A 26,795-nucleotide genomic window follows, 5' to 3' on the forward strand; every position below is an offset into this window, starting at 1 on the left:
ATCACCAGGCTAGACAAGGAGGGGAAAACAGACTACCGACTATTGAAGATATAGGCACACTGAGCTCTTGCAAAGCAACCTATATCTCAGAAGGTAAAGACATGATCTGACCATGCTAGCACTGATCAGCTTCTGTACTTAATGTGATTAGTCTTACTACAAGGAAAAAGGGAGACTGGCAGGTTCAACTAGGTGTTCTAAATGGAAATCATACAACATGTGGGAAAAGAATATAAAAATACAAACAATTGCCATATTTAAAGAGGAAGTAAACCCTCCTCTACAACTTGTACCTATAGGTAAGCCTATGATAAGGCTTACCTATAGGTACTGTAAATATCTCCTAAACATGTACCGTTTAGGAGATATTTACCTTACATGTCACCAGTGACGTCACTGGCGCATGCGCTCTGAAGGAACGGCCGATCGTGCCGTTCCTTCAGAGCCCCGTGCCGTGACTGTCGGCTCTAGCGCGCGTGCGCAGGAGTGACGTCACCGTGGCTCCGGCCAATCAGATGGCCGGATGCCGCGATCCCGGAAGACGGGCGACTAGACATGTCGCCCGTCATAGAGGTGAGTGAGCGGCACGGCGGGGGCTCGTTCTGAGGTAAGTATTGCATAATGAGCTAATATGCGATGCATACTAGCTCATTATGTCTTTCTTTTGCAGGGTGTAAAAAAAAAAAAAAAAAAAAAACTCAAACGAGTTTACAACCTCTTTAAAGAGACAAATCAACTGAATTTAGATTTTTAAAGTAACAGCCTAAAAAGTGGGAAATCTCTTCGCTATATTAAAAAGACCACAATTTTGGTGGCAAATTGCCCTGTAAAACGCAATGGTGTGTTATGTATTGGGACCAAGGACTTTTGCCAATGGCCAAAACAAACAAAAAAAAAAAAAAAACACAGGCTTAGAAAATGCTTGAGCTTGCAATGAACACATGTCAGACATTTGTTTTTGAGCTGCTTCTCTCCCCATAGTCGGTATATGAGAATGCAAAAGCAGTTTGAAGAGGTCAACTACAAAATGAAGGAACCTTTCAATGAACTCTGAATGATCTTGAAGTGTCTCTGATATCAAAAGTAAGCAGGATACCCCCATGGACACAAGCCCTTATTGCCCCCTGCATTAGTTTGTGTCCAATTAAAACCTTGCAAAGAGGTTAGTAGCAATGTCAAGAATATATACTGTACATGTGAACTGCATGCCATGGGTGATTGGGTAACTCTCTTCCCTGGGGTCTATAATATATTCTCTTTAGCATGCTGGTAGTCATACCTACCCTGTCATACCCAATACTTGCACTTTTGTTTTTAGCCATTCATGCTACTTTTTCAGACCAGAATATAATTAGGAGTTCATTAAAAAAAAAACACTTTGCGAAAAAAAAAAAAAAAAAAAAAAAAACCATTCCGATATGAGTGATCTATGTACTTTGAAAGGATTTTAACAAAAACTTTATTACAGAATTCTAACTTTTATTATTCTGAAGAAATAACGGTTTGTTTGTCTGTGTCCATGTGCTATGTGAAGCTTCATGGAAGTGATTTTATAATTCTCAAAAAGCTGCTGCACTTGCAGGGTTCTAAGGAGGAAAGTGGTAGGGATTGCATCCTTTTAGATGCGATATCCTTCATGGAATATCTCACCAAAATAACATTTTTGTTGCAGGAATCTGACTTGTATCTTACCGCAGACTTCTGGGAAAATCAGTAAGCCAATCACACAAGAAGGAAATTACATTTTTAGTGGGTGTTTTGTACACTGTCTGTATACAGAACTCCTCCAGGTTATCATATTGTATTGCTTTTTACAGCAAATTATAACAGAATGAAAAGGAAAGGTAATTTTTAAAACAACATTTAATTACAATATCACTTGTGTAGCAATTGTATACACTATATTTTTCTTTGTTTGGCGTTTTCCTTGTTAGTATCGCTGAGGATCACATTTAAATATAGGAGTTCAAATGTTACTAAAAACACAGGACCCTGCATTTACTATATCTGATGTCCCACAGTACACAGTAATGCAATTATTTTAGTAAACATTATTTTAGTAAACAAACTGCTTAATACCTTTTCTCATCAGCAGTATATAGCAATCTTGTGACGGCTATCAGTGTTTGGTTAAAGCTCGTAGGAGGAGTTTTCATTTTACTCTGACTGTCTTATAAGGCTGCAGGACCCCAACCCTCTATCTAGACAGTGCCGATTGGCCCTGTGCTGATCACATGCACTCTCCCAAGAAAAAAAAAAAAAAAAAACACAAACAAACAATCTGTAGCAATAAACATCAAACTGAGCATGTGCAGTTACTCTAAAGAAAAGGCTCTGTCTTATCAGGAAATGGACCGGGGACAGTAAATGAAGGAGACTCAGAAGACAGGATCAAACAGCCTTTTCACACAATGCAGAGGACTAGCCCTTTAGGTTCCACAGTGAGTATAAAAAAGGATGCTTTACTGCATATACAGACTGATTTCACTGCTGTGGGTTTAGTAACACTTTAAAGACACGGTTCTTTTATCACAAATGTTCAATAATGATTCTGTTGGAGATATATGTATACCATTGACCTAGACTGGTTTAGTTAAGAAATTACATATACACTATTGTTCATTTGCAACTATGGATTGCTAAAAAAAAAGGTGAATATTTTAGCAGTGAGGTATTTGTAAGGGGTGTTTTCCTCTCTCTATTTGGCACATACATTTGAACATTATCTTAATGTAAATGTAATAATTGTGATTTTTTTTTTTTTCTAAATCTTTTTCCAGTGTTTATTTTGTTTGAGATATATATATATATATATATATATATATATATATATATATATATATATATATATATATATATATATATATATATATATATATATATACATATACATACATACACATTATATATATATATATATATATATACACACACACACACACACATACAGATTATATCATACATACACACAGACACAAACACATACATCTCAATCATATTAGCTTACAGGCTGTATTTCCTGATCAGAATTGTTACCCAATGGCTGTGGTTTCTGGTTTAACCCATTAGACAATGCACTCCCTACATAATTGATATCTTAGATTATATTCACGTATAGGTCTCCCTCTAGTGGTTAAACTACAAATCTTAAGAAGATAACAAAAGGAAAGAAGTAGAACGTCAAATAAATAAAAAACAAATGAAAGTCAAGAGTAAAACTTTCTTTGCATATTATTTGAGTCCATATGTATAAATAATGTATTTTTTTAATTAATGAACATAATCTTGTTTAACATGGAATTATTACATAAAAATAACACCAGATCTAATAATAAAAGTTAAATAAAAGGATTAGATAAACTACATACCAGCGTGCTAGGGAGCGTGGCTTTTTTCACAGACTCCTCTTTGGGATTTTGAGATAAAGCTTCCTGCCGGACAGTATGACTATTGATGCTGGAAGATGCTGAACTGGCAGTGGACACTTTCGATAAACAAGCGGTACCAGGCTTTTCTTGTGTATTGTTTGGTTTAACACTTGGATGGCTCAAGTCGTCTTCCCAGGACCCGATGGTGGCAGCCAGGTTAGCTAAACGACCTCTCCGGCCCATGGGAGTTTCAGGGTTAACTACGGAAGTCTGTGTCTTTGGAGGTGAAGGTACAATTTCTTTTGGTGGGTTGTTAATAGGTGGGGAACTTGGTGGGCTAGCTATGAATGAAAAAGACAAAACACAATATAAATAAAATATAATATAAATAAAATATATCTATATATCTTTCCCACTCAGAGACTACTTCCTAAGCCCCCCCACCCCCCCTCCGATGACTGAATGAATGTAGGTTATATGACTCTAGGTTCACACTGAGGCCGTTTTGAAAAAGTGAGATTTCAGCTGAACTTGCACGATTTCAAGCCGGCATTTCAGTCTGACTCCGGGGTTCCTGCACAGAAGTCTATGGAAATCGCCCCCCAAAATCGGCAAAAGTAGTACAGAAACTACTTTTGGGAATTGGCGCGACGCCGCTAAGTCAGCATCGCACCGATTTGGACAGTGCAATTGCCGGCAATTGGCTCCGATTTGACATGTCAAATCGCATGTCAAACCCGACCAATGTGAACATGGGCTTAAAAAGTGGAACTCCAGCCACAAATAGCAATTTAAAGTAAAAATTGCTTTCTTCCTATTAGACTATTCTTTCTGTGCAGCCAGATCTTGGTTCTGCCAGTGCCCTCCAGGATATGGGTCATCCATAGGGATTATGGCCCCATCATAACGCTCCAGAAACGAAAAAGAAAAAGAAAAAAAAAAAAATGAATGCAGTTCGTTTTACAGAAGGCATTATTTAGGGGCATTTCACGTTGTGGAGTCAAGTCATTTTGCCATATAAATGCAGCATGCATATGTAGCAATATGGGCCACTGGTGAATGTAGGCATCACCCACCCTGCACAGCCAGGCACACAGGTTGTCTTCCTCCCTGGAGATTTGCCCGGCAGTATACTCCGGCTGTCCTCCACTTTGCTCCAGTGCTTCTGGTCAGGACACTTCTGTGTGTCATGAAGAAGGTCCCTCCCGCACCCAAGCCTAGGCCTGATTCTCCAACCAACTTCCACCAACAGCCTAACACTTCATCTCTATCTTCCACCCAAACTCCATTGCCCAAGTTGGGCTTACCCTGAGTGTTTTAGGGGGCCTGACCCCTTCCAACCCATCTGTTGGGGATTGAAATACTCCAGGCATCTCCTCACCTCCACTCCCATTCTTCTAGAATCTTCTTCCAGTTTCTAGAAGTAGGGGGGAGGTCTTAGAGATGCTGCCTGTAAATTATAACAGGTGAAGAGGAAAGAGCAGCACCATCTAAGTGCAGCAGGACAACTTTTAATGGGCAATAAAAGACAGCAACTTTATATAATCAAATAAGGATCACTAGCTCCAGAGGACGACTCCAAATGTGCAAATGGATATGCAGTCTCTGCAATCGGTTGTCCTGGGCGTGCTGGTGGCTTGCAGCATTTCCTGGAGACACAGGCGCACTTGGAGAGAGCCAATGACGTCACATCCGGGTGGTGCGCGTGTTCGGAGCATGCATGCTCCTTCCTCAGGCATTAGGTGGAGCCTTCCAAGAGTGGGTTTAGAGAGCGAATGCCAGCGAGAAGGACACATCCGAGGTACTTTAGTAACCACCCAGAAATTCAACCAAACACTAACCTAATCATTCTCCACCGGTTTAAAAAAGCATTTGACTTGTTGATATAAAGCTTTAACATGCAGTAAAAGCTGACTAAAACACATCTAAATAAATACAACTCAAAATAAAAATATACAACTAACGTTAAATTCAATATTTATAACATGCATTGACCATTGTAAATCATCAAAAATGCATAGAGTCCATAAGGGTCCTTGCCCTAAACCAATAGACTCAATAAAACAAATCTAGTAGAACAATATAGAGCTGCACGATTAATCGTATGAAAATCGCGATCTCGATTCAACCCCCCTGACGATCTAAACCTGACATATGCTCGATTCTTTGCATAGCTGTGAGGAAGCAGAGAGAACAGCTGTGGAAAAAAAAAAGCCTCCAGCAAACGCCTATCAGCATTAAGTTTCCCAGTAACTATAAACAAAATGATTACACTGTATCTTTTCCTTCCCTCTGCCAGGGAGAAAGGAAGTTTAACCTCTTAAAGACTAGACCTTTTTCTGACACTTGTTGCTTGCAAGTTAAAATCATTTTTTTTTGCTAGAAAAGTACTTAGAACCCCCAAACATTTTATATATTTTTTTAGCAGAGACCCTACAGAATAAAATGGCGATTGTTGTAATATTTTATGTCACACTGTATTTGCGCAGCAGTCTTTCAAACGCAATTAATAGACTTTAATGAATAAAAAAAAAAAAAACGTAACAGTAAAGTTATCCCAATTTTTTTTTGTTACACAGAGAATCGTGAGAGAATCGTGATCTTTATTCCAAGCTAAAAAATCGTGATTCTCATTTTGGCCAGAATCGTGCAGCTCTAGAACAATATATAATTTTTTTTTTCTTTATTTCAATATAGACAATTATTAAAAAACTCTCAAATTTTGGTTTTAAGAATATGTATCTAGATCTATGCAACTATGGGATTGTAGGCAGTCTTTATAGGCAAATACTTATATATAAAAAAAAAAGTGAGTGAACATGCAATTCCTGTGTAATAATGGGGTTAAGGATAATTAAGTAGTGACCCTATTGGGAAAAAATCCCAATAGGTATGAGAAGATATGGGGGGAATGATACTATTCTGTACACCTCAAGGAGGAAAGGGAGGTTAGTGTTTGGTTGCATTTCTGGGTGGTTACTATAGTACCTCGGATGCGTCATTCTCACTGGCCACAGCTCCCTTCCATCTCTATATAAATCCACTCTAAGATGGCTCCACCCAATGCCTGGAAAAAAGCGCACACATGCTCTGAACCCGCATACCGCCCGCTCACCTCTGGACCTGGATGTAACGTCATCGGCTCTCTCCAAATGCATCCTTGTCTCCAGGAAATGCTGGAAGTCACCAGCGCGGCCAGGACAACAGACATCAATCCCTTTGCACTGAGACCTCCTCTGGAGCAGATGATCCTTTTTTGATAATATAAGCGCCAACACATCTTTCATCTTGTAAGTTGCGGTCTTTTATTGCCCATTGTGTCCTGCTGCAGTTAGATGGCGCTGTTCTTTCCTCTTCCTCTTGTATCTCCTGCAGAGTCCCCTCTAGCTTTTTTTAGAGCCTACAGCCATCCAGCACCAAGACCTACACGCCAGCCTCTATGAACTTATGTTCTTAGGACTATGAACTGGCATCTTTCACACTATTTTCCAGCATATAGACTTCATCTCCCCTTGAGTATTCACAGTAATGACAAAGAAATGGCCCCTGCCCCCATCTATAACTGGCCTTTACAGCAAGGAGCACATGGACGGGTAAACGTATGAAAAGGCAAAAACAAAGGAAATTCCCAGCTCCACTCACCAACCGAATTAACCTGTTAAACAGCGTGCGTTAAAAACAGGGGTTTAGTTAGCACACATTTGCAAACGCATGTGTAAGCTGCAAGGCCCCTTCACAGCACCCTGTATTACCTGCAGTCCTAACACTACTAATTTATGAGAGTCTCCACAATGTCCATTAGAATGCATGGGCTTCCATTGTGGAGACTCATAAATTAGTAGAGTTAGGACTGCAAGTATTACAGGGTGCTGTGAAGGGGCCTTGCAGCTTACACATGCGTTTGCAAATGTGTGCCAACTAAAGCCCTGTTTTTAACGCATACTGTTGGACAGGTTAATTCGGTTGGTAAGCAGTCTGGTTGTTGAGTTGAGCTGGGAATTTTCTTTTGTTTTTGCCTTTCATTCACAGTAATGAGCCCACATCAATAATTCTGGATCTCCTTCATTGTCCTTTTAGCTGCTTTTTTCTGTACAACCAAATCTTCAATGCGCCAATATGGTTTGTGTTTTGTGGAGTCATACCAGCCTCCCTGAGTCACTCAAATCCTGACCCCGAAAAAACACAAAGGCTTGGCTGCCAATCAAACCTGACAATTTACCTACCTACTGCGCAGTGAGAAAAAAAAAAAACTCTCTCTCCAACACCGTAACTATGGTGCTACACTTGGCACCCCAACATACCTGCACTGTGGCGCATCCGCCCTGTCTCTCTCCCCCCCCCCCCCCCCAGGCCTTGTGGTGTGTTGGCAGCCATTCAAAATTAATGGGTTGCCTTAACAAAACGCATGTCAACACCTGATACAACACACATTAACCTGTGCTCATTGACAAAGCAGACATGTAAACGGGCCCCTAATGCACTTTTTTCAAATGCAACTAGTGCAAGTATCAGAATGCACCTTGCCATCAGCCCCTTGTAATCCCTGTTACAGCTCAGACTGGGAAAGGGAGAACCACCACAACAGACATGCTGATAGTAGGGAGCAAAAAGAAAAATAAGCTCATTAATCTGCTGCTTCGTTTTTTACTGCTCAGTCAAAAGACTGGAGTCAGAACAGGACCTGTAATTGTCATTAAACTGCAACAGGGAAAAAAAAATAATCAGGTCTCTCACCCTGGAAGAAAGGTGCGAGGTGTTCAAGAACTGTGTAAGTCTTGGGACTGAATGGACAGCACTACACATCCATAAACAGCTCTAATACATTTATTTAATCTATTTACAGTAGCTGTTTGCCTGGAGTTCGGCATTACATGAGCATGTAGGGAGCCAGGACTGTCCCTCGGATTCAACGCACTGCACCTGTTCACCGAGAACCTCTGCAAACAAGTACAAGAATATATTTTGGACTGCCATTAAAACTATGGCAAAATTACTGGTATTTTAAATCAATTAGCTATTTTTTTTAAAAGAAGGATAGCACTAATTATCAGCTTTTATATTCCAGTAACTAAAATAAGTGTAAAATGAAATATATAATAGTGAAAAGAAAAAAAAAGGGGGGGGTGTGTGTGTTAATGAACGCTTTTTACCATCATTATCCCAATATCTCCGCTGATCAGCAAGCCTCTGCATACGATTCCTCACTGAAGCAGCTCCATGTTCTTCAGAATGCAGTTTGGGCTCTTCTTTACTGGTTACAGTGGTTCTTGGTGGAGTCTGTTCTCTGGGCCTCACTTGTGGATGTGCAGCAATCTCTGCCTGTGTACTTTTAGCAATCTCTGGGCTTTTTGGTTGCTTGTTCTCAGTTCCCAATATTTTATTTTCATCAGAGCAGCGTCTCTTTGATGGAGATGGTTTTGAGCATGGTTTCTCTGAAAAGAGAACAGATTTTTTAGGATACACCAATATGCGTATTTGAGGAATAAAAGGCAAGATCAATAAAAAAAAAAAAAAGCCGGGCTGGACTAACTGCCATTAGAAAGCAACCAAGATATCTGCAATAATTGATCCTTTGAAGGAGAAGTTCACCTTTTAAAACATATTCCACCCATATGGGTATACCAGTGCTCTGAGCTGATGGGGCTTCCTCTCCCCTGCAACCACGATCACATTAAGGGCTCTTTCACACATATAGTTCATCAAACGGACTCCGCTTTTCTCAGCAGGGGATCTATCCGCCAATCCCCCGCTGAGCCGGAGAATGACAGCTGTTATCCGCACTGTGTGCGGACACACAGCTGTCAGAGCCCCATACATCTCTATGGGGGAATCGGATGGGAACGGACCATCGGTCCGTTCTCATCCGATCCGCTGGACGGATGGAAAATAGGGTTTCCATCCGTCCAGATTTGATGGATCGGATGTCAGTGGACATGTCTCCGCTGACATCCGATGCCCCATAGAGATGCATGGGGGGGACGGTTCAGATCCGACAAAAAAACGGACAGGCGGATCTGGACGGTCCGCCTGTGTGAAAGGGGCCTTAAAAATCGACACAGGCGTGCAGGGCTCCACCCACACAGCCACCCATGAATGAACAAACTACAAGTCCCATCTTCCATCCTTACAGATGGATTGTAGCTCTCAATGGAAAACAAGTGCACAGATCAGCACACCCGTAGTCCATTCATACTTCAAGCTCGTACGGGGGTATAGGCAGAGAGCTGAAGGGAGAGTGTTCAGGAGCCTGATATTGCAATGCTTTGCAGGCTTCTGTGGGAAAAAATAAGTGCATATTTTTTCCTGCAAAAATAGAGGCACCCAGTCCAAACTTGTTGTGGGACTGGCAAACTGGTTGTGGGGTGTTGTTAATTTAACATACACTCCGCAGTTGGTTCGCATGGACAGGATAAGTTTTAGATGAGGTGCAGAATCCGCAGCAGATTCGCTGTGAATTTGCAACGCATCTAGTAAGAACTGAGGCTTAAGGGGGAACTGACCTAAATGTCGTTTTCTTATGGGGCAGAATCCACCCGCTCAGTGGGGAATCTGTCTGCTTACAGCTTAGCTTGTCCGTGTCTGTTCCGTTTATGCAGAGTGGACACAGACGCAGCCTGCTGTCCTCTATGGGCGATCAAATGTAAACGGACTGCCTGTCTATTTACACCCAGCGACCATTCGATCCGACAGACCAGTGGATCTCAACTCCTGTCCTCAGGACCCACTAACAGGCCAGGTTTGCAAGATAACTGAAATAAATCGCAGGTGATATAATTTGCTGCTCAGTGATTGCAGTAGTCTAGTCTGCATCTTTCCAAGATACAGTAATACCTAAAATCTGGCCTGTTAGTGGGTCCTGAGGATTGGATTTAAGAACCACTGCGATAGACGAATGGGGAGCAGAACCCCGATCCCTCCGTTTTAAGCAGACAGGATCAGATGTCGGTGACAGACATGTTCGTTGACACCTGCCACTCCATAGAGGACAATGGAGGGTCCAATAAGAACCCGCTCATGTGAAAGGGGCAAAAAGGGAATTTCCTTGAAGATATTTCCCCTCACTTCCATTTGTGTGCACAGGACAGGACTTAAAGGGAAAAACTCCCCAGAAAACCTGACAGGAATTTTAAAACTCCTGCAATAAAAAGAAAAGGTTTGGGCTTTAGGTGTATTTACATTGATTTCTGTGACGGTCATGGCCACAGCATCAATGATTTCAGAAAAGTGATTTATAATGCAGCTTTTCAATTACATTTGTATACAGATTTGGTTCAGTTTTATTGCCCAAAATGAGAGTTTACATATGGGAACCACAGAAACATTGTGAACATTCAATGGCAGTTTACACTGACACTCTAGCAGCACCTATACCTGAAACAGTTCTACAGACTTCCATGTACCATTTTACTGCCCCTTACAATACTGAATCCATCAAGGAGAAGTATCATTTTAAAGGATGAGGTTATCAATATCCAATATTTCCTTTATTGACTAGACTTCTGGATAATGAATGTGCTGAATCCCTATGCATCTTGGAGTAGTTGGTGAGATACCCATGTAGAGGCCCGACTCTATAGTACTGCAGAGCCATCGTATGGGTGGTATCCATAGTCATAAATTTACCATACATCTGGGAAATGTCCCCAGAGTTAAGAACACACTTTTTCTGCCATTATAATGACTATGGGGGAGAGGCAAAGCTTGGAGCTTTAGTGTAAATATCTGGTCTCCATGCAATTGAAATCATGTCCAATCCTAATCTAGCACATCGCTGTACTCCTTGGTCCTTACCTTCTTCAGCTTGTACAGGAGGCTGACGATTGGTCTCTGCAAGCGGTCTTTTGTTTATTGCTGCCATCCGTGCTCCGGCTGTGGGTCTATCGGCCATCTTCTTTTGAAGATTTTCTCTCCTGGCTCGCGTCCTTTCAAGTAATTTCTAAGAAATAAAAAAGGTGTTAAAATGTTAATGGGAAAGCTACATTTTTGTGTTTTGTATTACGCTTATACTCTAGATCAGTGGTCCTCAACTCCGGTCCTCAGGGCCCACTAACAGGCCAGATTTGAAGTATTACCTTGGGGAGATGCAGACTAGAATACTGCAATCACTGAGCAGCAAAATATATCACCTGTGATGTATTTCAGTTATCTTGCAAACCTGGCCTGTTAGTGGGCCCTGTAGACAAGGGTCGAGGACCACTGCTCTAGATGACTACTGCAAAGACATACCTATTACTTTATCTATATTGTGTAATGTACATTATAATGCTGGAAATCGGCCGATACCAATTTCCAGCCACCCTTCAGGGCAATGGTCTGAACATTTAAAGTTTTAATTTTTTACGCTGTCCTTTTACATTTTTATTTTCATTTTTTTTTAATCGCATTTATTGCTGTCAAAAGGAATGTAAACATCACCTGTGGCAGTAATAGCCAGTGACAGTTACTCTTTATGGAGGGATCTGGGGTCTACAAGACCCCAAACCCCTCCTCTGCACTTAAAAGCATTCAAAACGCCAAGTCTGGCCGTTTTGGATACTGTTTTTTTCTAAAATCTGGTGCCTTTAAGGCTCCAGTAACCGGAAGTGAGGTCATGACATCGTTTCCGGGTTACTACATCGGAGACATGATCAGAGCTGATTCCGGCTTTGTTTGGGTCTTCAGCCAGCTGGCGGATGTGCAGGCTGGTTGCTCGAGCCTCCTGTGGGACGGGAGACTCAGGCAGAATGGGGGGGGGGGGGGGGAGGCGGCAGGAGCGGGACATCCCCTCCTGCTGCTTGTAATAACAGCTGAGCGGCTGATTAGCTGCATTGGTTGTCATTACAAGAAAGCCAACCGTTGGCTCTAACAAAACACTACCGGGGTGATGTCTGTAGCTGCACTCACTCACTCTGGTACAACCACTCGAAGCAATAATCAGCCATATTGGCAAGTTTGTGACCGATAATTAAAAAAAAAAAAAAAAAAAAATGAATAAATATCAGTCCCCCCAATAATCAGCCACACTGATATTTGGTCAATCCCTACTGCCTGGTCTAGGTGCAACCGAACACTTTATACAGATTCCTGGGGTCTACAAAATGGCAAGTATTGGCCTAGAGAATGTTACACCACCGATTGAAGTAGTATGGCACATTTGGCCACCTCTTCACCCAAAAGCAGTGCATTTATCTCCTCTTCCACGACAACTCATAGTGCCACTACACAGACACAAGTGCTTTAAAGAAGAGGTCCATGACGACAAATAGACAGATCAGCCACACAAACATTATAATATTAAAGTGCAACCCTTGAAATGACATGACAGGGGAAATCTTAGTGTCCCATAGAGAAAATATTCAGCTCACATGGCAAGTGCTTAAATTTCAGCGCAGCCACGGTATATTCAACCTAAGGGTTCATAATCACACAATCACTATGGAACTGGAGTACAAAATGTCTTGAAGCCTATAACAACCAATAGGTATCCTTGTGTCACTCCACATTGCAGCGGGTAGAAAATATTCACATATAGGAGGTGCACTGAATGGAAATTTTGGCGCTGAAACCTAAAATTCAGGATGCACTTGCCTGAAACTGACAGTTTATATATATATATATATATATATATATATATATATATATATATATATATATATATATATATATATATATATATATATATATATATATATATATATATATAGTATTATATTTGACTTAATTATTTTCATGAATTTAAATGAATATGAATTTATTGTTTATTATTGTATTGCCAATATTGGCACCTCTAGCGCAGGAAAATCTCAGGATAAATGCATTCCTTTAAATTTTATACAAAAACGGAAAGTGTCCATTCACACTACCGCAACTTGTCAGGCGACTGGTCAGCCTGACAAGTCGCGGTCCATTGTGTGCTACAGGAACTGTTCTAATAGGAGCGACACAAGTCGCTCCGACTTAAAAAAAGGTTCCTGTACTACTTCGGGGCGACCTGGAGCGACTTGCATAGACATTATATGAAGTCCGTGCAAGTCGCGCCGAAGTCGCGGTGCACGCAACTTCACAGGTCCCCCCCGAAGTCGTGCCGCGTTAGTGTGAACTGGCACAAAGTGACTGGTCCGTACAAAAACAAATAGTCTTTCACCCAGCGCTTAGGATGATACAATGTGCACTTGCAGGGGGATGGTGCTGGGGGACTCAACTTTTGATGGTGGAGGGGAGGGGTGTGCTGGACATCTAGTCTTACAGATACAACCAGTCCTTTGGGGGCAACCATAATGTTGCTGCGGCCCACAATGAAATTGAATTTGACACCCCTGTTCCAAGGTATTCACTTACGCTCCTTCCCAACTGCTACATAAAAGGTCTTGAAGGGAAAGGAGAGGAGCTGGGCCAGCACGGACAGTAATTAGACACTTCAAAAAGAAGAGAGGTCGAAGACACGCAAGGAGGGAAGGGGCTGTGCTAGGGAACCGACTAGTCAAATTTTCTAGTTAAGTTTAATGCGGCACTGCAAATCAATTAAAACAAAAAAAATGCTGCAAAATCAGCATGTAGAATTTTTAATGTTTGTGATTTTACATGTCATTTCTTTAAAGTTGGCAACAGGGTCAGCAAATCCTAAATCATGAACTCAAATTATCAGCATTACAGTCTGCTTTTGCAGACCTCTTCTAAAATGCTAACTGCCTGGCTGTCACGCTAATCAAATATCTTCAGTTCCTTGTGTTTTACTAGTGTGGAACAAGTCTGTAAATCAGGAGTTCCAAATTCCCCTTTTTACAAGCTCTGTGATTCCAAAGAAGTCCGAGGCCACCAGGCAGCTAGTGTTTTCAGACAAAGGTCAACTGTTCCAGTATTTCTCAGTACAGGTTTCCTTTACATCCAGAAACAATTAATAAAGAGGGAAGAGAAAAGAGCGATGTAACACAGAGCAGTACTTGATATCTGATCTTGCCTGGAGAACAAGCGCTCTACTCAGCCCTGAGTGTATGTCTCGTCTTTCTACTTTTTTTTTCTCCTTCTGCAAAAATGTTATGGAGAAGAATCCGGTGTGCACCGGGTCTAAATGTGGGACACAGTGTGGATGGATGAAATGGACCAATTACATGCCCGAGTCTCCTCTGTCCGGTTCAAAGCCTTAAAGCAGTATTACTAACAACCCCACACACAAGTGTACACCACTCAGAACAGGCCTCGCCATGGCCGACCAAAGAAGTTGAGTGCACGTGCTCAGCGTCCTATCCAGAGATTGTCTTTGGGAAATATATGTATGAGTGCTGCCAGCATTGCTGCAGAGGTTGAAGGGGTGGGGGGGTCAGCCTGTCAGTGCTCAGACCATACGCCACACCCTGCATCAAATTGGTCTGCATGGCTGTCATCCCAGAAGGAAGCCTCTTCTAAAGATGATGCACAGGAAAGCCTGCAAACAGTTTGCTGAAGACAAGCAGACTAATGACATGGATTACTGGAACCACGCTCTGTGGTCTGATGAGACCAAGATAAACTTATTTGGTTCAGATGAGTGTGTGGTGGCAATGCCTACAGTCAAGCATGGTGGTGGGAGTGTTATGGTCAGGGCCTGTATGAGTGCTTCCGGCACTGGAGAGTACTGTGACATCCTGAAGCAGAGTAAGATCCCCTCCCTTCAGAGACCAGGCCACAGGGCAGTATTCCAAAATAACCCCAAACACACCTCAAAGAGGACCACTTCCTTGTTAAAGAAGCCACATACAGTTCAGTTACGTCAAAATGTATCACTTTTTCATCTGTTTTTTCTTCCACTACCAATGCAAAAACAGATGAAAAACTGACCGTTTGTTTACATCCATTTTTCGTCCGATTCGTTTTTTTGACGGATGAAAAATAGGGCATTCATCCGTTCCAAAAAACGTACATTGAGGGAAATGGATGAAAACGGATGATCATCCTTTTTACATAGAGATGCATTGATGTCTGTTTTTTATCCATCAATGGATGGATGAAAATCTGACAAACGGACCGTATGTGTGAAAGGGCCTAAAGGTGATGGACTGGCCAAGCATGTCTCCAAAACGAAACCCTATTGAGCATCTGTGGGGCATCCTCAAAAGGTGGAGGAGCGCAAGGTCTCTAACATCCACCAGCTCCGTGATGTCATCATGGAGGAGTGGAAGAAGATTCCAGTGGCAACCTGTGAAGCTCTGGTGAACTCCATGCCCATGAGGGTTAAGGCAGTGCTGGAAAATAATGGTGGCCACACAAAACATTGACACTTTGGGCCCAATTTAGACATTTTCACTTAGGGGTGTACTCACTTTTGTTGCCAGCGGTTTAGACATTAATGGCTGTGTGTTGAGTTGTTATGAGGGGACAGCAACTTTACACTGTTATACAAGCTGTACTATCACTACTTTACATTGTAGCAAAGTGTCATTTCTTTAGTATTGTCACATGAAAAGATATAATAAAATATTTACAAAAATGTGAAGGGTGTACTTACTTTTGGGAGAGTGTGTGTGTGTGTGTGTGTGTCAGAGACCCTATAGAATAAAATGTGGGTGTTGCAAATTTTTATGTCACAAGGTATTTTTGCAGCAGTTTTTCAAAAGCAATTTTTTTGGTAAAAAAAAAAAAACAAAGTAACGTTGCGTTACTTTAACTGACAATTGTGCGGTCGTGCAACGCTGTACCCAAATAAAACTTTATGCCCATTTTTCCTACAAATAGAGCTTTCTTTCGACTTGTATTTGATCACCTCTGCAGTTTTTATTTTTTGCGCTAGAAACAAAAAAAGAGCGTCAATTTTGGAAAAAAAAATAAATAAATATTTTTTTACTTTCTGGTAAAAAAAAAAAAAAAGTAAAAAAATCAATTTTCTTCATCAATGTAGGCCAAATGTATTCTGCTACATATTTTTGGTAAAAAAAAAAAAAAAAAAAAATCCCAATAGGTATATATTGATTGATTTGGGCAAACGTTATACCGTTTAGAAACGATGCAATATTTTTATTTATTTTTTTTTTTACTAGTAATGGCGGCGATCAGTGATTTTTAGCGGGACTGCAAATTTGCGGCAGACAAAATCGGACACCTAAATGACACTTGACACTTTTTGGTGTCCAGTGACATTATTACACTGATCAGTGTTTAAAAAAAAAAAAAAAAGCACCGTCACTGGCAGGGAAGGTGTTAATGCCAGGGGCGATCAAAGAGTTAAGTGTGTACCTAGGGGGTGCTTGCTAAATGTGTGGGGGTTGGACTCTTACGATACCCTCTCTGTCCAGACTGCGGGCAGGTAGGTTTAAAGTGTTACTAAACCCAGGACCCTGCACTCACTGTATCGGAGCTTTCACAATACACAGAGAAGCAATAGTTTTAGTAAATATGAACTACTAAATACATTTTCTCATCAGCAGTATAAAGCAGTCTTGTGACTTCTATATGTGTCTGGTTAAGGCCCCTTTTACACTTGTACGACCTGAAAGTTGCAACTTTGACGCGACTTGAAGCAATGCCTGTTTAATCTTAAGTCTATTGACCTCAAGTCGCATCAAACTGGGACCAAAGTAGTGCAGGGACTACTTTGAAGTCACACATATATGAATGGTACTCATTGGAAATTAAATGGATGCGACTTTGCGGCCCCAAGTGTGAAAGGGGCCTAAAGCATGTAGGATGAGTTTTCATTCTGCTCTGATGGTCCTATGAGACAGCAGAACCCCTGTCTCTCTGGACAGTGCCGATTGGCCCTGTGCTGATCACATGCACCCTCCCGAGAAAAAAAAAAAAAAAAAACTCTCTACTAATACAGACCAAACTGAGCATGTCCAGTTTCCACCAAGGCTCTGTTCTATTGGGAGATGGTTTGGGGACACTGGAAAAAGGGGAGGATCAGAAGACAGGATCAAACAGTCTTTTTACACAATGCAGGGGATTAACCCCATAGGTTCCACTGTGAGTACAACAAGCATTCTTTACGGCTTATACAGACTGATTTTACTGTTGCGGGTTTAGTAACACTTTCATGTTAGTGCAGGAGGCATTGCACATCTCTTCTGCAACAAAGTCTGCCTGTTTGCAGCGGTTGAAAGAGGGACGTTATTATTCCGCACATCTCCAGCAGGCTTGGTAGTAAAAAAAGTATATAAACTCATCGTTCAAAGTGCTGCGTTCACAGTATGACAAAAGGGGAAGTTTTTTTTAATGCCTTTCGGCACATCAGGAGACACTTAGTTATTTTGGTTTGAATCAGCCAATAGTTCTAGTCCTAGCAAGTATTTACATTTCAGTTGGGAGTATGAGATCATCCACTCATGCTGTAGCTTGTTGGAGTACAGGCGTTACGCAGAGCATTTCTCCCTAGCTATGTGCTGGAACAGAGCCCACTAACCGACACATCTTTCCTGCAGATGCAGAGAACCTCCATCCTACCAATTATGGAAAACGCAGATCAGATCCTCATACAAATAATAAAACTTAGACGCCAGCTGCATTTAAAAAAACGGGAGCCCGGCAGTTTTATAGCCTGCAGCTGAGTCACTGGGGAAATGAACATGCCACGTAATGCAAACCACAAGACAATTTCTTCCCAGGTCTCTGAATCTACATAGAAAGAACTTCACAAAACTATTTTTTATTTTCTCCATTTGATAACAAGCATTGATTAACAGGTTCTGTCAGATGCTTTTATACCTTAACTGACAGCCATGACAAAGAATAGAAGTACATTTCGATTAGATGTCATTTACTCCTAGAAGCATTGCGTAAAAAATTCTACATTGAAACTAGTTTTAGCTGCTTTGTTGCAAAAATGCGGTATAATGCATATGCGCCTATGAAAAAAAAAAAAAGACAAAAAAAATGCACACCAAAAAAAAAAAAAAATCACGTTTTTGACACATTTGTATTCATTTTGATAGCAATGTGCGATTTTATTTTATTTGCAACTTGCAGGGCTTTGAAAAGCGCAATGGACCTACAACTAACCAGCGGAGTTCCATAGGATTTGAAAGGGTCATGCGTGTTTTTCTCTCTCTCTTTTTTTTTTCATAAGCGCAAAAACCAGAAAAAAAAAAAAAAAAAGAAGATTAGTGTGAAAGCAGCCTTAGGCCCCTTTCACATGGTCCGCATTCCGTTGCGGACCGTGCTCTGCTCAGCAGGGATCGATCCGCCAATCCCAGCTGAGCCGGCGGATGACAGCTCCGTCTCCGCACTGTGCCCCCTTTCACACAGGCTGACCATTCAGATCTGCCTGTCTGTTTTTTTGGCGGATCTGAACGGTCCCCCCATGCATCCCTATGGGGCATCAGATGTCAGCGGAGACATGTCCGCTGACACCCGATCCGATACGTCAAATCTTGATGGATGGAAACCCTATTTTCCATCCATCCAGCAGATCGGATGAGAACAGACCGACGGTCCATTCACATCCGATTCCCCCATAGAGATGTATGGGGCTCCGACAGAGACGTCTCCGCACATAGTGCGGAGAACAGCTGTCATTCTCCTGCTCAGCGGGGGATCGGCGGATCGATCCCCCGCTGAGATAAACGGAGTCCATCTGACGGACATACTGTGTGAAAGAGCCCTTAGATTTGTAAATCTAACTGACACACGTACATGCAGTCACACTGGAGGTTAATGATCTCCTTTTGAATACAATTTACCATACAGCCACCACATGACGCGGGCTGCTGGGCAGCAGTTGTATTACTAATACGGTACTAAGGGCCCCTTCACACTAAATGCAGTGCAAATTCACTGCAAAGCCACACTGCATCAAAATCGCAACCTGTTCATGTGAACTGACTGTGGAGTGTGCATTAAGTTACCGACAACCGCATTCAGCTTGCAGAACATGGCACTATTTGCAGAAGCAGATCCCTTGGGTGTGAACACCGATGCGATCCGATTCCAGTGCAGACAAAAAAAGGGTCCTGCACAAGATTGGTCTGAATGCAATACAAATTCAGCCAGTTTATATGGCTGAATTCGCATCACACAGACATTGCATGTGACATCTGCACAGCAATGTGGTGCGAATCACATGCAATGCCTGACATCAAACTAGTTAGTGTGAACCGGCCCTAAGGGCTCATTCGGAAGAGCGCAGAGAACTGCAATCAATGAGGTTTCTTCTGGCAATACATCCTTCGTCATTTACTGACCGTTTAAACATATTTACACTATTGGGTTTCATGTTGAAAGTAGTCATTCTGATTTTCACTAAACATTCTCTGGTAGTGAATCAATCACTCATTTAAAACACATGGGCGATTCACCTGCAGAGAATTGTGCTCAGTATGCGATTCATTCAGTCTGAAGAGTGTTTCACGCTGGTCCAATAGGGAGGCATGTTGGATAGTGGGAGGAAACCTGACAAACGGCGCATAGGCTTTGATATAGTCCCGATGACTGGCAGAGGGCAGGTCACCTCTGTGCATTCTGGGATACTGTATAAAAGCCAGGAGCACATGTGCTGCAGGGTCTTTGGCTGGAGAGCGAAGTCCTGGAGGGAGGGGGCGGCTGCCTCTTCCTCTGTAGAGGTGCTATGCGGTCACAGGAGGTCGTCCTGAGGGCCAGAGAAGCAGTTGAGAGGAGCTGAACCCAGAGGTCCAGGGAAGCTGACTGAGGGGAGACACTGGAGACCCTGTGGCTGCAGTATCGTGAGTACAGGGACTCGTGTCAAGGGGCCTGACCTGAGGGGGGGCCACCCCTGCTCTTAGGATAGTCAGTAGACGGGTGTCAGCAGAGCTAGAGAGAGGATACTAGGGATAGTGTCCTAAAGATAACTAATTGTTCACCAAGTCACCTTAAAGATAAGAGACTTAATTCCTATTCATCCGGAGTGGCAGGATGAATCAACACCTTGGCTGTTCCATACCTATCGTAAAACAGAGAAGATAGGAGTCCCCAACTACTGTGAATAGTTAAAAAGTTGGAGTATCCCACTATTTCCTTCTCCCATCCCTATTCTACAATAAACAACAAAAACAACCAAATACCCCTGGATTGATTATTGGAGTGTGAGCCAAGGAGAATTAAGAAATAGTCTTTACTTATGGCCGTGTGCTGGTAACCAAGGGGAACCCACAGAGTGACTATCAAGCCGATCTTACAGGGGCAGTGCTACACAGGTATCCAGCTGTGTTCTCACCCAAGCCAATTCTTTAATCAGCTGCCAGGTGCTGGCGCCGCCATCTTGACTAAGGGAAACCAGCAGTGAAGCCATGCAGCTTCACAGCCGGTTTCCTACTGCGCATAAGTGAAACACACAGTGCTCTGAATGTGCTGCAGTTTTCTGGTACCTGTGAAGTGTCCCAAAAGGCTGCGGGGGAAGGGGGGGGGGTGAACTCCCCCCAAAATGTGTCAGTGGAGGGGGGGCTGAGGCAGACAAGTGGAGCTTCTCCTTTTGGGTGAAACTCCACTTTTAAGTGTAGGAAATCGTATGCTTTAGGCTGGGTTCACACTGAATTTGGAGGGGCTTGCAGCAAGGGGTCCGGTGCATCCCTATGCATTGTATCAAGTCCGAATTTTGACTGAATACGGACCTGAAACAGACCAGAAGACGCACAGGACTTTTCTTCAAGCCGCCCTGCAGCCGTCACGGGGCTGTGTGAACCAGCTCCATTGAGAGCCGGGCACAGTCTCCTGTCATGCGATTTGGTGCGGGTAAACCCGCATCCAATTTGTGACAGTGAGAACCCAGCCTTAGGGATTATTTACATAGACAAAGAGCTTTACACCGTGAAAAAGGTATGTATATCAGTACCCAGGAGTGACAGGTGTTTGCATAGAGCTGCATGAACAAATCAACGACAGGCTGCACCTGTACCGTACATTGGAAACCACACATATGAGGACCGATAAGCTACCCTGGGTGCAACTGTCTACTTCCAGTAGCACACATTTGTCCCTGTATTCAAACGCATGCTTGGATGTGTAGACACCAGTATACAGCCACAGCCTGTCATTGATCTGTGTGCAAACGTCTGTCACTCCCACACAGAGAGATGTTCATTAGTCATGGGGTGTAGTTCTCGGTTCATGAGAATGAGCCTAATGTTTCCTACATTTAGGGCATATCTATAAAGAAGTGAATCAGACATTCAGCAAACATTCTCAGCAGGTAAATCTTTAAGAGCCACGTGTTTTACATGACAGTAATTGATTCACTGCAAGAGAATGTTTGGGGAAAAAAAACAGAATTAGTACCTGATAGCGTGATGCTGACATGCAAGTGATACAAAGCCCTTTTCTTTTTTTTTTTAAATTAATTATATATATATATATATATATATATATATATATATATATATAAAAAAATGTTGCATTCTTATTCAAACCTATATTTGCAAGTATCTTTTTGTATGAAGCTCCTGATGAGTGGACACGAAACGCGTAGATCCGCATAGATATACTGTTCAGAGATCGACCTTGTATTTCTTCAAATATTATTTATCATAATATGAATTGTTTTACTATATGAATTTTTGGGTGTTAGCTCTTTTCACATATGTCTGCATCATATTTGGAAGCTGATGTTATATATATATATCTGTATGAATTACTGATTGTGCAATAAATGACCACGTTTTGATTTTCTCTGCGTATTTCAGTTAGTGACCTGCCTCATATAAAGTTCCATGACCTCTGATCTATGTCGGAGCGTAAATATACATTTGAAAGTTCAGTAAATGACAAAAGGATGTATTGCCAGAGGAAACCCACTGATAATGGGGTACTTTGACGCAGTGGTGGGCTTGAGCACGATATGGCCATATGGTGGGACCAAATCCCCATTTTTATTTATGGATTGTCTTCATATTTAATAGTCATTTCTTTTGCATGGTTGCGCTATTCTTTTTTAATATTTCAGTTAGTGACCTGCCTCATATAAAGTCCCATGACCTCTGATCTATGTCGGAGCGTAAATATACATTAAAAGTTCATAAAATGACAAAGGATGTATTGCCAGAGGAAACCCACTGTATTAAATGATCACCAGCTTCGGGTGGCTGGGGAGAGGCTTGCTCCAGAGTCAGATGACTATCACATTTTAAAGTTTACATAAACCCAAAACAATGAACATCTCTTATTTGCTCCCTTTTGGTCTATTAAATATAAATGTAAAAGGGTTTTGGTATATCTGCTTAATAACTGCAAAAAATTCCTGTGGATTTCATTAGAAATCGCGTGAGCCCATAACTTGCTGTGCTCCTTTCCTGTATACAAGAAGAGGTAATGGAAAGGAGGGGGGGGGGGGGTGGGTCTGTGTTTTTTCTATGCATTTTCTATTAGAAATTAAGTAGGCAGGGCTGACACCACATGCTTAAGAATTCAGGGCTGTGTTGTTCACATCATACTATATTTCTGACACCTCATCAAGTATTTTTCTGTACTACTACTTATAGAGTTTATACAGGGATTAAACACAGGGAAATGTGACTGCGACATTGCGGCAGACAAATCGGACACTAGATGACACTTTTTGGGGACCAGTGACACTAATCAGTGCTAAAAGTGAGCATTGTCACTGTACTAATGACACTGGCAGGGAAGGGCTTAACATAAGGGGCATTTAAAGGGTTAAATATGTGCCTAGGAAGTGTTTACTAATGGCGGGGGATGTGCTTGCACTGGGGGGGGGGGGAAGGCAGAGATCCCTGTCCCTGCTTAGCAGAAACACAAGATCACTACCTTCCCTACTGACAGAACTGCGATCTGCCTTGTTTACATAGGCAGCCCGCCATTCGGCTTCTCTCCCAAATGATCGCTGGGTGCCGGCTGACATAGAGTCCGCTGGACCCGTGGTGTCCAATCACAGCGGGAGCGGGTCGCTGGGGGCGCTCGTGCGCTCCCCAGACCCGGAAGTGCAGAATCACATACCTGTACATGATTCTGCGCAGAGGAGCCGCTGCCCCGCAGTAAATGTACGTGGGGCAGTCAGCGAGAGAAACACAAAAACGACTGCAGCTCCCCTTTAGGTTTTCTATGTTCGTGCGGCCACCCAGCACAAGATATGTTAACCCTTACTGTACCACTTAGTGTAAAACATTAAGGAGCCCCATATTTATTACTTTGCTTTGGATATGTAAGCCTGGCTGCATTACAGTGATAAAGGTTCAATGGATTTGAACCCTCACTATATACAGTATTACTGTAATGCAGCATGCATGTTGGAGCGCTGCAGAGCCGGGCCGCTGCTTATTGGGAAAGAGCCATAGTTTAACCCTCCTATGTGCAGCCAGAACAGGATATTTTAACCCTTTCTGCACCACTTAGACTGGCCATACATGTTCAATTTTCTTATACATTTCTCTGTTAGTTTTACCACAAACCACATAATATGAGCTCAAAGCTAAACAACACTTTCACTTGTATCCAATTAGGCAGGCCTTTGTACTACATGACTGAAGGTAAATTTCAAGAAAATTGTATAATGTATGGCCAGCCTTAGTGTAAAACATTAAGGAGTCCCATATTTGTTACTCTGCTCTATATATGTGGCCTGGCTGCATTACAGTGATAACAAGGGTTCAAATTGGATTTATAAAAAACCTTTAGCATGTTCTATGCAGGTTTCTACAGATGAGGTTGTATTTTTTAAGTCAATAAGCTAGTTATTGTACTCTTGTAGAAGGGTTGAGGTGAGAGGTTTACTATGTATATGCTACAATAATATATAGTAATTCCTGTCACCACAATTCTAATTATACTGGATCACCACAAAGGCTTGAACTAGCGATCGACCAATATCGGTTTTTCGTTGCCGATATTTTGGCCAATGCATACCGGTATCAGACGATATTTTTGTACATTTAAAAAAAATTTATTTTATTTTTTCTTGACAGGTACTCTTGTGGAGGGATCTGGGGGTCTAAAAGACCCCAAACCCCTCCTCTGCACTTAAAAGCATTCAAAACGCCAAGTTTGGGTGTTTTGAATGCTGTAATTTTATTTAATCTGACGCCAGTACCCGGAAGTGATGTCATGACATCACTTCCAGGTTTTTGCATGGAGACCCGATCGGAGCTGAATGCGGCTTTGATCAGGTCTTCAGCGGCCATACAGGCTGGTTGCCGGATCTCCCGGTGGGACAAGAGACCCGGGCGAGCCGCGGAAGGCGGGGGAGGGGCGTCCCCTCCCACTCCTTGTAATGACAGCTTCTCAGCCGCATCAGTTTTCGTTACAAAACAGCCGATCCTCGGCTATGGACGCCAGTACTGGGGTGATGCCTCTAGCTGCAGGCATCACTCGGGTACAGGCGCTTTCCCAAAATATCAGCAATATCGGTAACCTCAGGGGCCGATTCCGATACATCGGGGAAAGTGCTTATTGGCTTTGCCGATTATCAGTCGATCCCTAGCTTGAACCGTTTCTAAATGTAAAACAACCACACTGTGTGATCCAGAATCTGAGCCAACAGCAAGCATACCAACATCGGGCACCGCCTGCCGACTCTTCCAAATCGTAATCTGAAGACAATGTCAAGCCCATTATAAAGAAATTCTCCACCCAAATGATCTCAACCTTGCTACGGTATCCAAAGGATTATCAATTGTCAGAAAAGATTAACAGGAGAGGTTCAGAGAGATAAAAAGAATTAGCAGCATATTCAGTTTTCAGAAAGCCAGCTTACAAATATTATCATAGTAACCGAATCATGTGTAGACTAAAATGGCTAAAACTAATATTGGGAAAATGCAAGGACATCTACCATCCACTGGCCACTTTATTAAGTAGAACTGTTCAATTGCTTGGTAACACAAATTTCTAAATCAGCCAATCACATGGCAGCAACTCAATGCATGTAGACAACTTGCTGAAGTTCAAACCGAGCATCAGAATGGGGAAGGAAAGAGGTTTTAAGAGACTATGAATGTGACATGTTTGTTGGTTTTCACCATTTCAAAAAACAGCTGATCTACTGATTTCACACACAACCATCTCTAGAGTTTACAGAGAACAGTCCAGCCTACCTGAGTATTGTTGCTGACCATGTCCATCCCTTTATGACCACAGTGTACCCATCTTCTGATGGCTCCTTCCAGCAGGATAATGCACCATGTCACAAAGCTCAAATCATCTCACCACTGGATTCATATACATGACAATGAGGTCACTGTACTCCAATGGCCTCCACAGTCACCAGATCTTAATCCAACAGAGCACCTTTGGGATGTGGTGGAACGGGAGATTTGCATCACTGATGTGCAGCCAACAAATCTGCAGCAACTGCGTGATGCCATCATGTCAATATGGACCAAAATCTCTGAGGAATGTTTCCAACACCTTGTTGAATCTATGCCATGAAGAATTAAGGCAGTTCTGAAGGCAAAAGGGGGTCCAACCCGGACTAGCAAGGTGTACCTAATAAAGTGGCTTTTTTTGGTGTTTAGGATAGAGCTAGGACTTAAAGCGGAGTTCCACCTAAAAAAAAAAAAAAAAAACAAATACATAAAAATCCCCCGGGACAGTCAGGGCTAGTGTATTCCACAATGGATAGCCTCTGAACTGTCCCGGGTTGCACTTACCTGCAAGAAGAAATACTTACCTTGAAAAGGTCTTGTCCAACGCTGCCATCTCAGGTGTGGGCAGCTTGAAGCCAGCACGATCCTCTTCTGCATCCTCTTCCGTCTTTTTCGGTCCCACGATGCACTGCACCGGCCCCGCCGTCACTTCCGGTGTGCGCGCGTCATCCCTCCACAGCTTCTGGGCATGCCCAGAAGCTGTTTAGCAAGGTATGACGGCCCCTACACCAGAACTGACGTCAGGGCCGGTGCAGGCACATTGATCCCTGGGAGCGATGACGTTCAGCTCCCAGGAATCATTGCAAAGCCAGGAAGTGACGAATCGCCGTGGCCGCCGAGGGGAGGAAGAGGAAGTAAGGCAAGTATATTTTCTTCTATACGAGGTAAGTAAAAAAAAAATAAATAAATTTGTGATTTTCCATTTGTTTTTCAGGTGACCCCGGGCATGAAGATGGACGGAACTTGCATTTTAGGGTGGAACTCCGCTTTAAAAAGGAGAGAAAAAAAAAAACCTAACAAGTTGTCAAAGCAAAAAGGTAAGTGTTAATCAACCAATAGGGAGAAATGTTCCAGTGGCAACTTTCTCAAGCCAGCCATACGAGGATTGAAATGTGGCCGTTTTCAAGGGGGAGAGGCTGAATTGTATGTGCAAACAGCATTCAATCCACCGATTCACTTCTGTGCAACCACCTTGTTAGATTCTCCCTGTTCAATCAGCGCTGCAGGCTGTAACCTGCAATGCTAATTAGAGTATTCTTATGGTGGAGAAGTCTCCCCACCATAAAGGTTGTCCCCTTGGCTCAGTGGAGGATTGCTCTGCAGATCCTTGCAGAGCAGGGGGGGGGGGGGGGGGTGACAGGTCTGTCTCTGCTCACTGTGCAGAGTGGAGACGGACAGAGTCTTGCTCTCCCCTATGGGGAAATTGGGTGAAAAA

At 42.5% G+C, this 26,795-nt stretch overlaps 1 protein-coding gene across 1 annotated transcript in view; it reads right to left on the reverse strand.

The window, feature by feature from the left end:
• The window catches only part of ANLN (anillin, actin binding protein), an 84,935-nt gene that overhangs the window by 53,621 nt on the left and 4,519 nt on the right, over nt 1–26,795 (reverse strand). The window contains exons 2-4 of the mRNA XM_082259925.1: nt 11,160–11,304; nt 8,519–8,800; nt 3,369–3,709 (exon numbers count right to left, since the gene is read on the reverse strand). Of these exons, the coding sequence (XP_082116051.1) occupies nt 3,369–3,709; nt 8,519–8,800; nt 11,160–11,304 (768 nt within the window). The remainder of the gene's footprint in view (nt 1–3,368; nt 3,710–8,518; nt 8,801–11,159; nt 11,305–26,795) is intronic.

This window comes from Pelophylax lessonae (assembly GCF_965119305.1).
Source record: "Pelophylax lessonae genome assembly, chromosome: 5".
Taxonomy (NCBI): domain Eukaryota; kingdom Metazoa; phylum Chordata; class Amphibia; order Anura; family Ranidae; genus Pelophylax; species Pelophylax lessonae.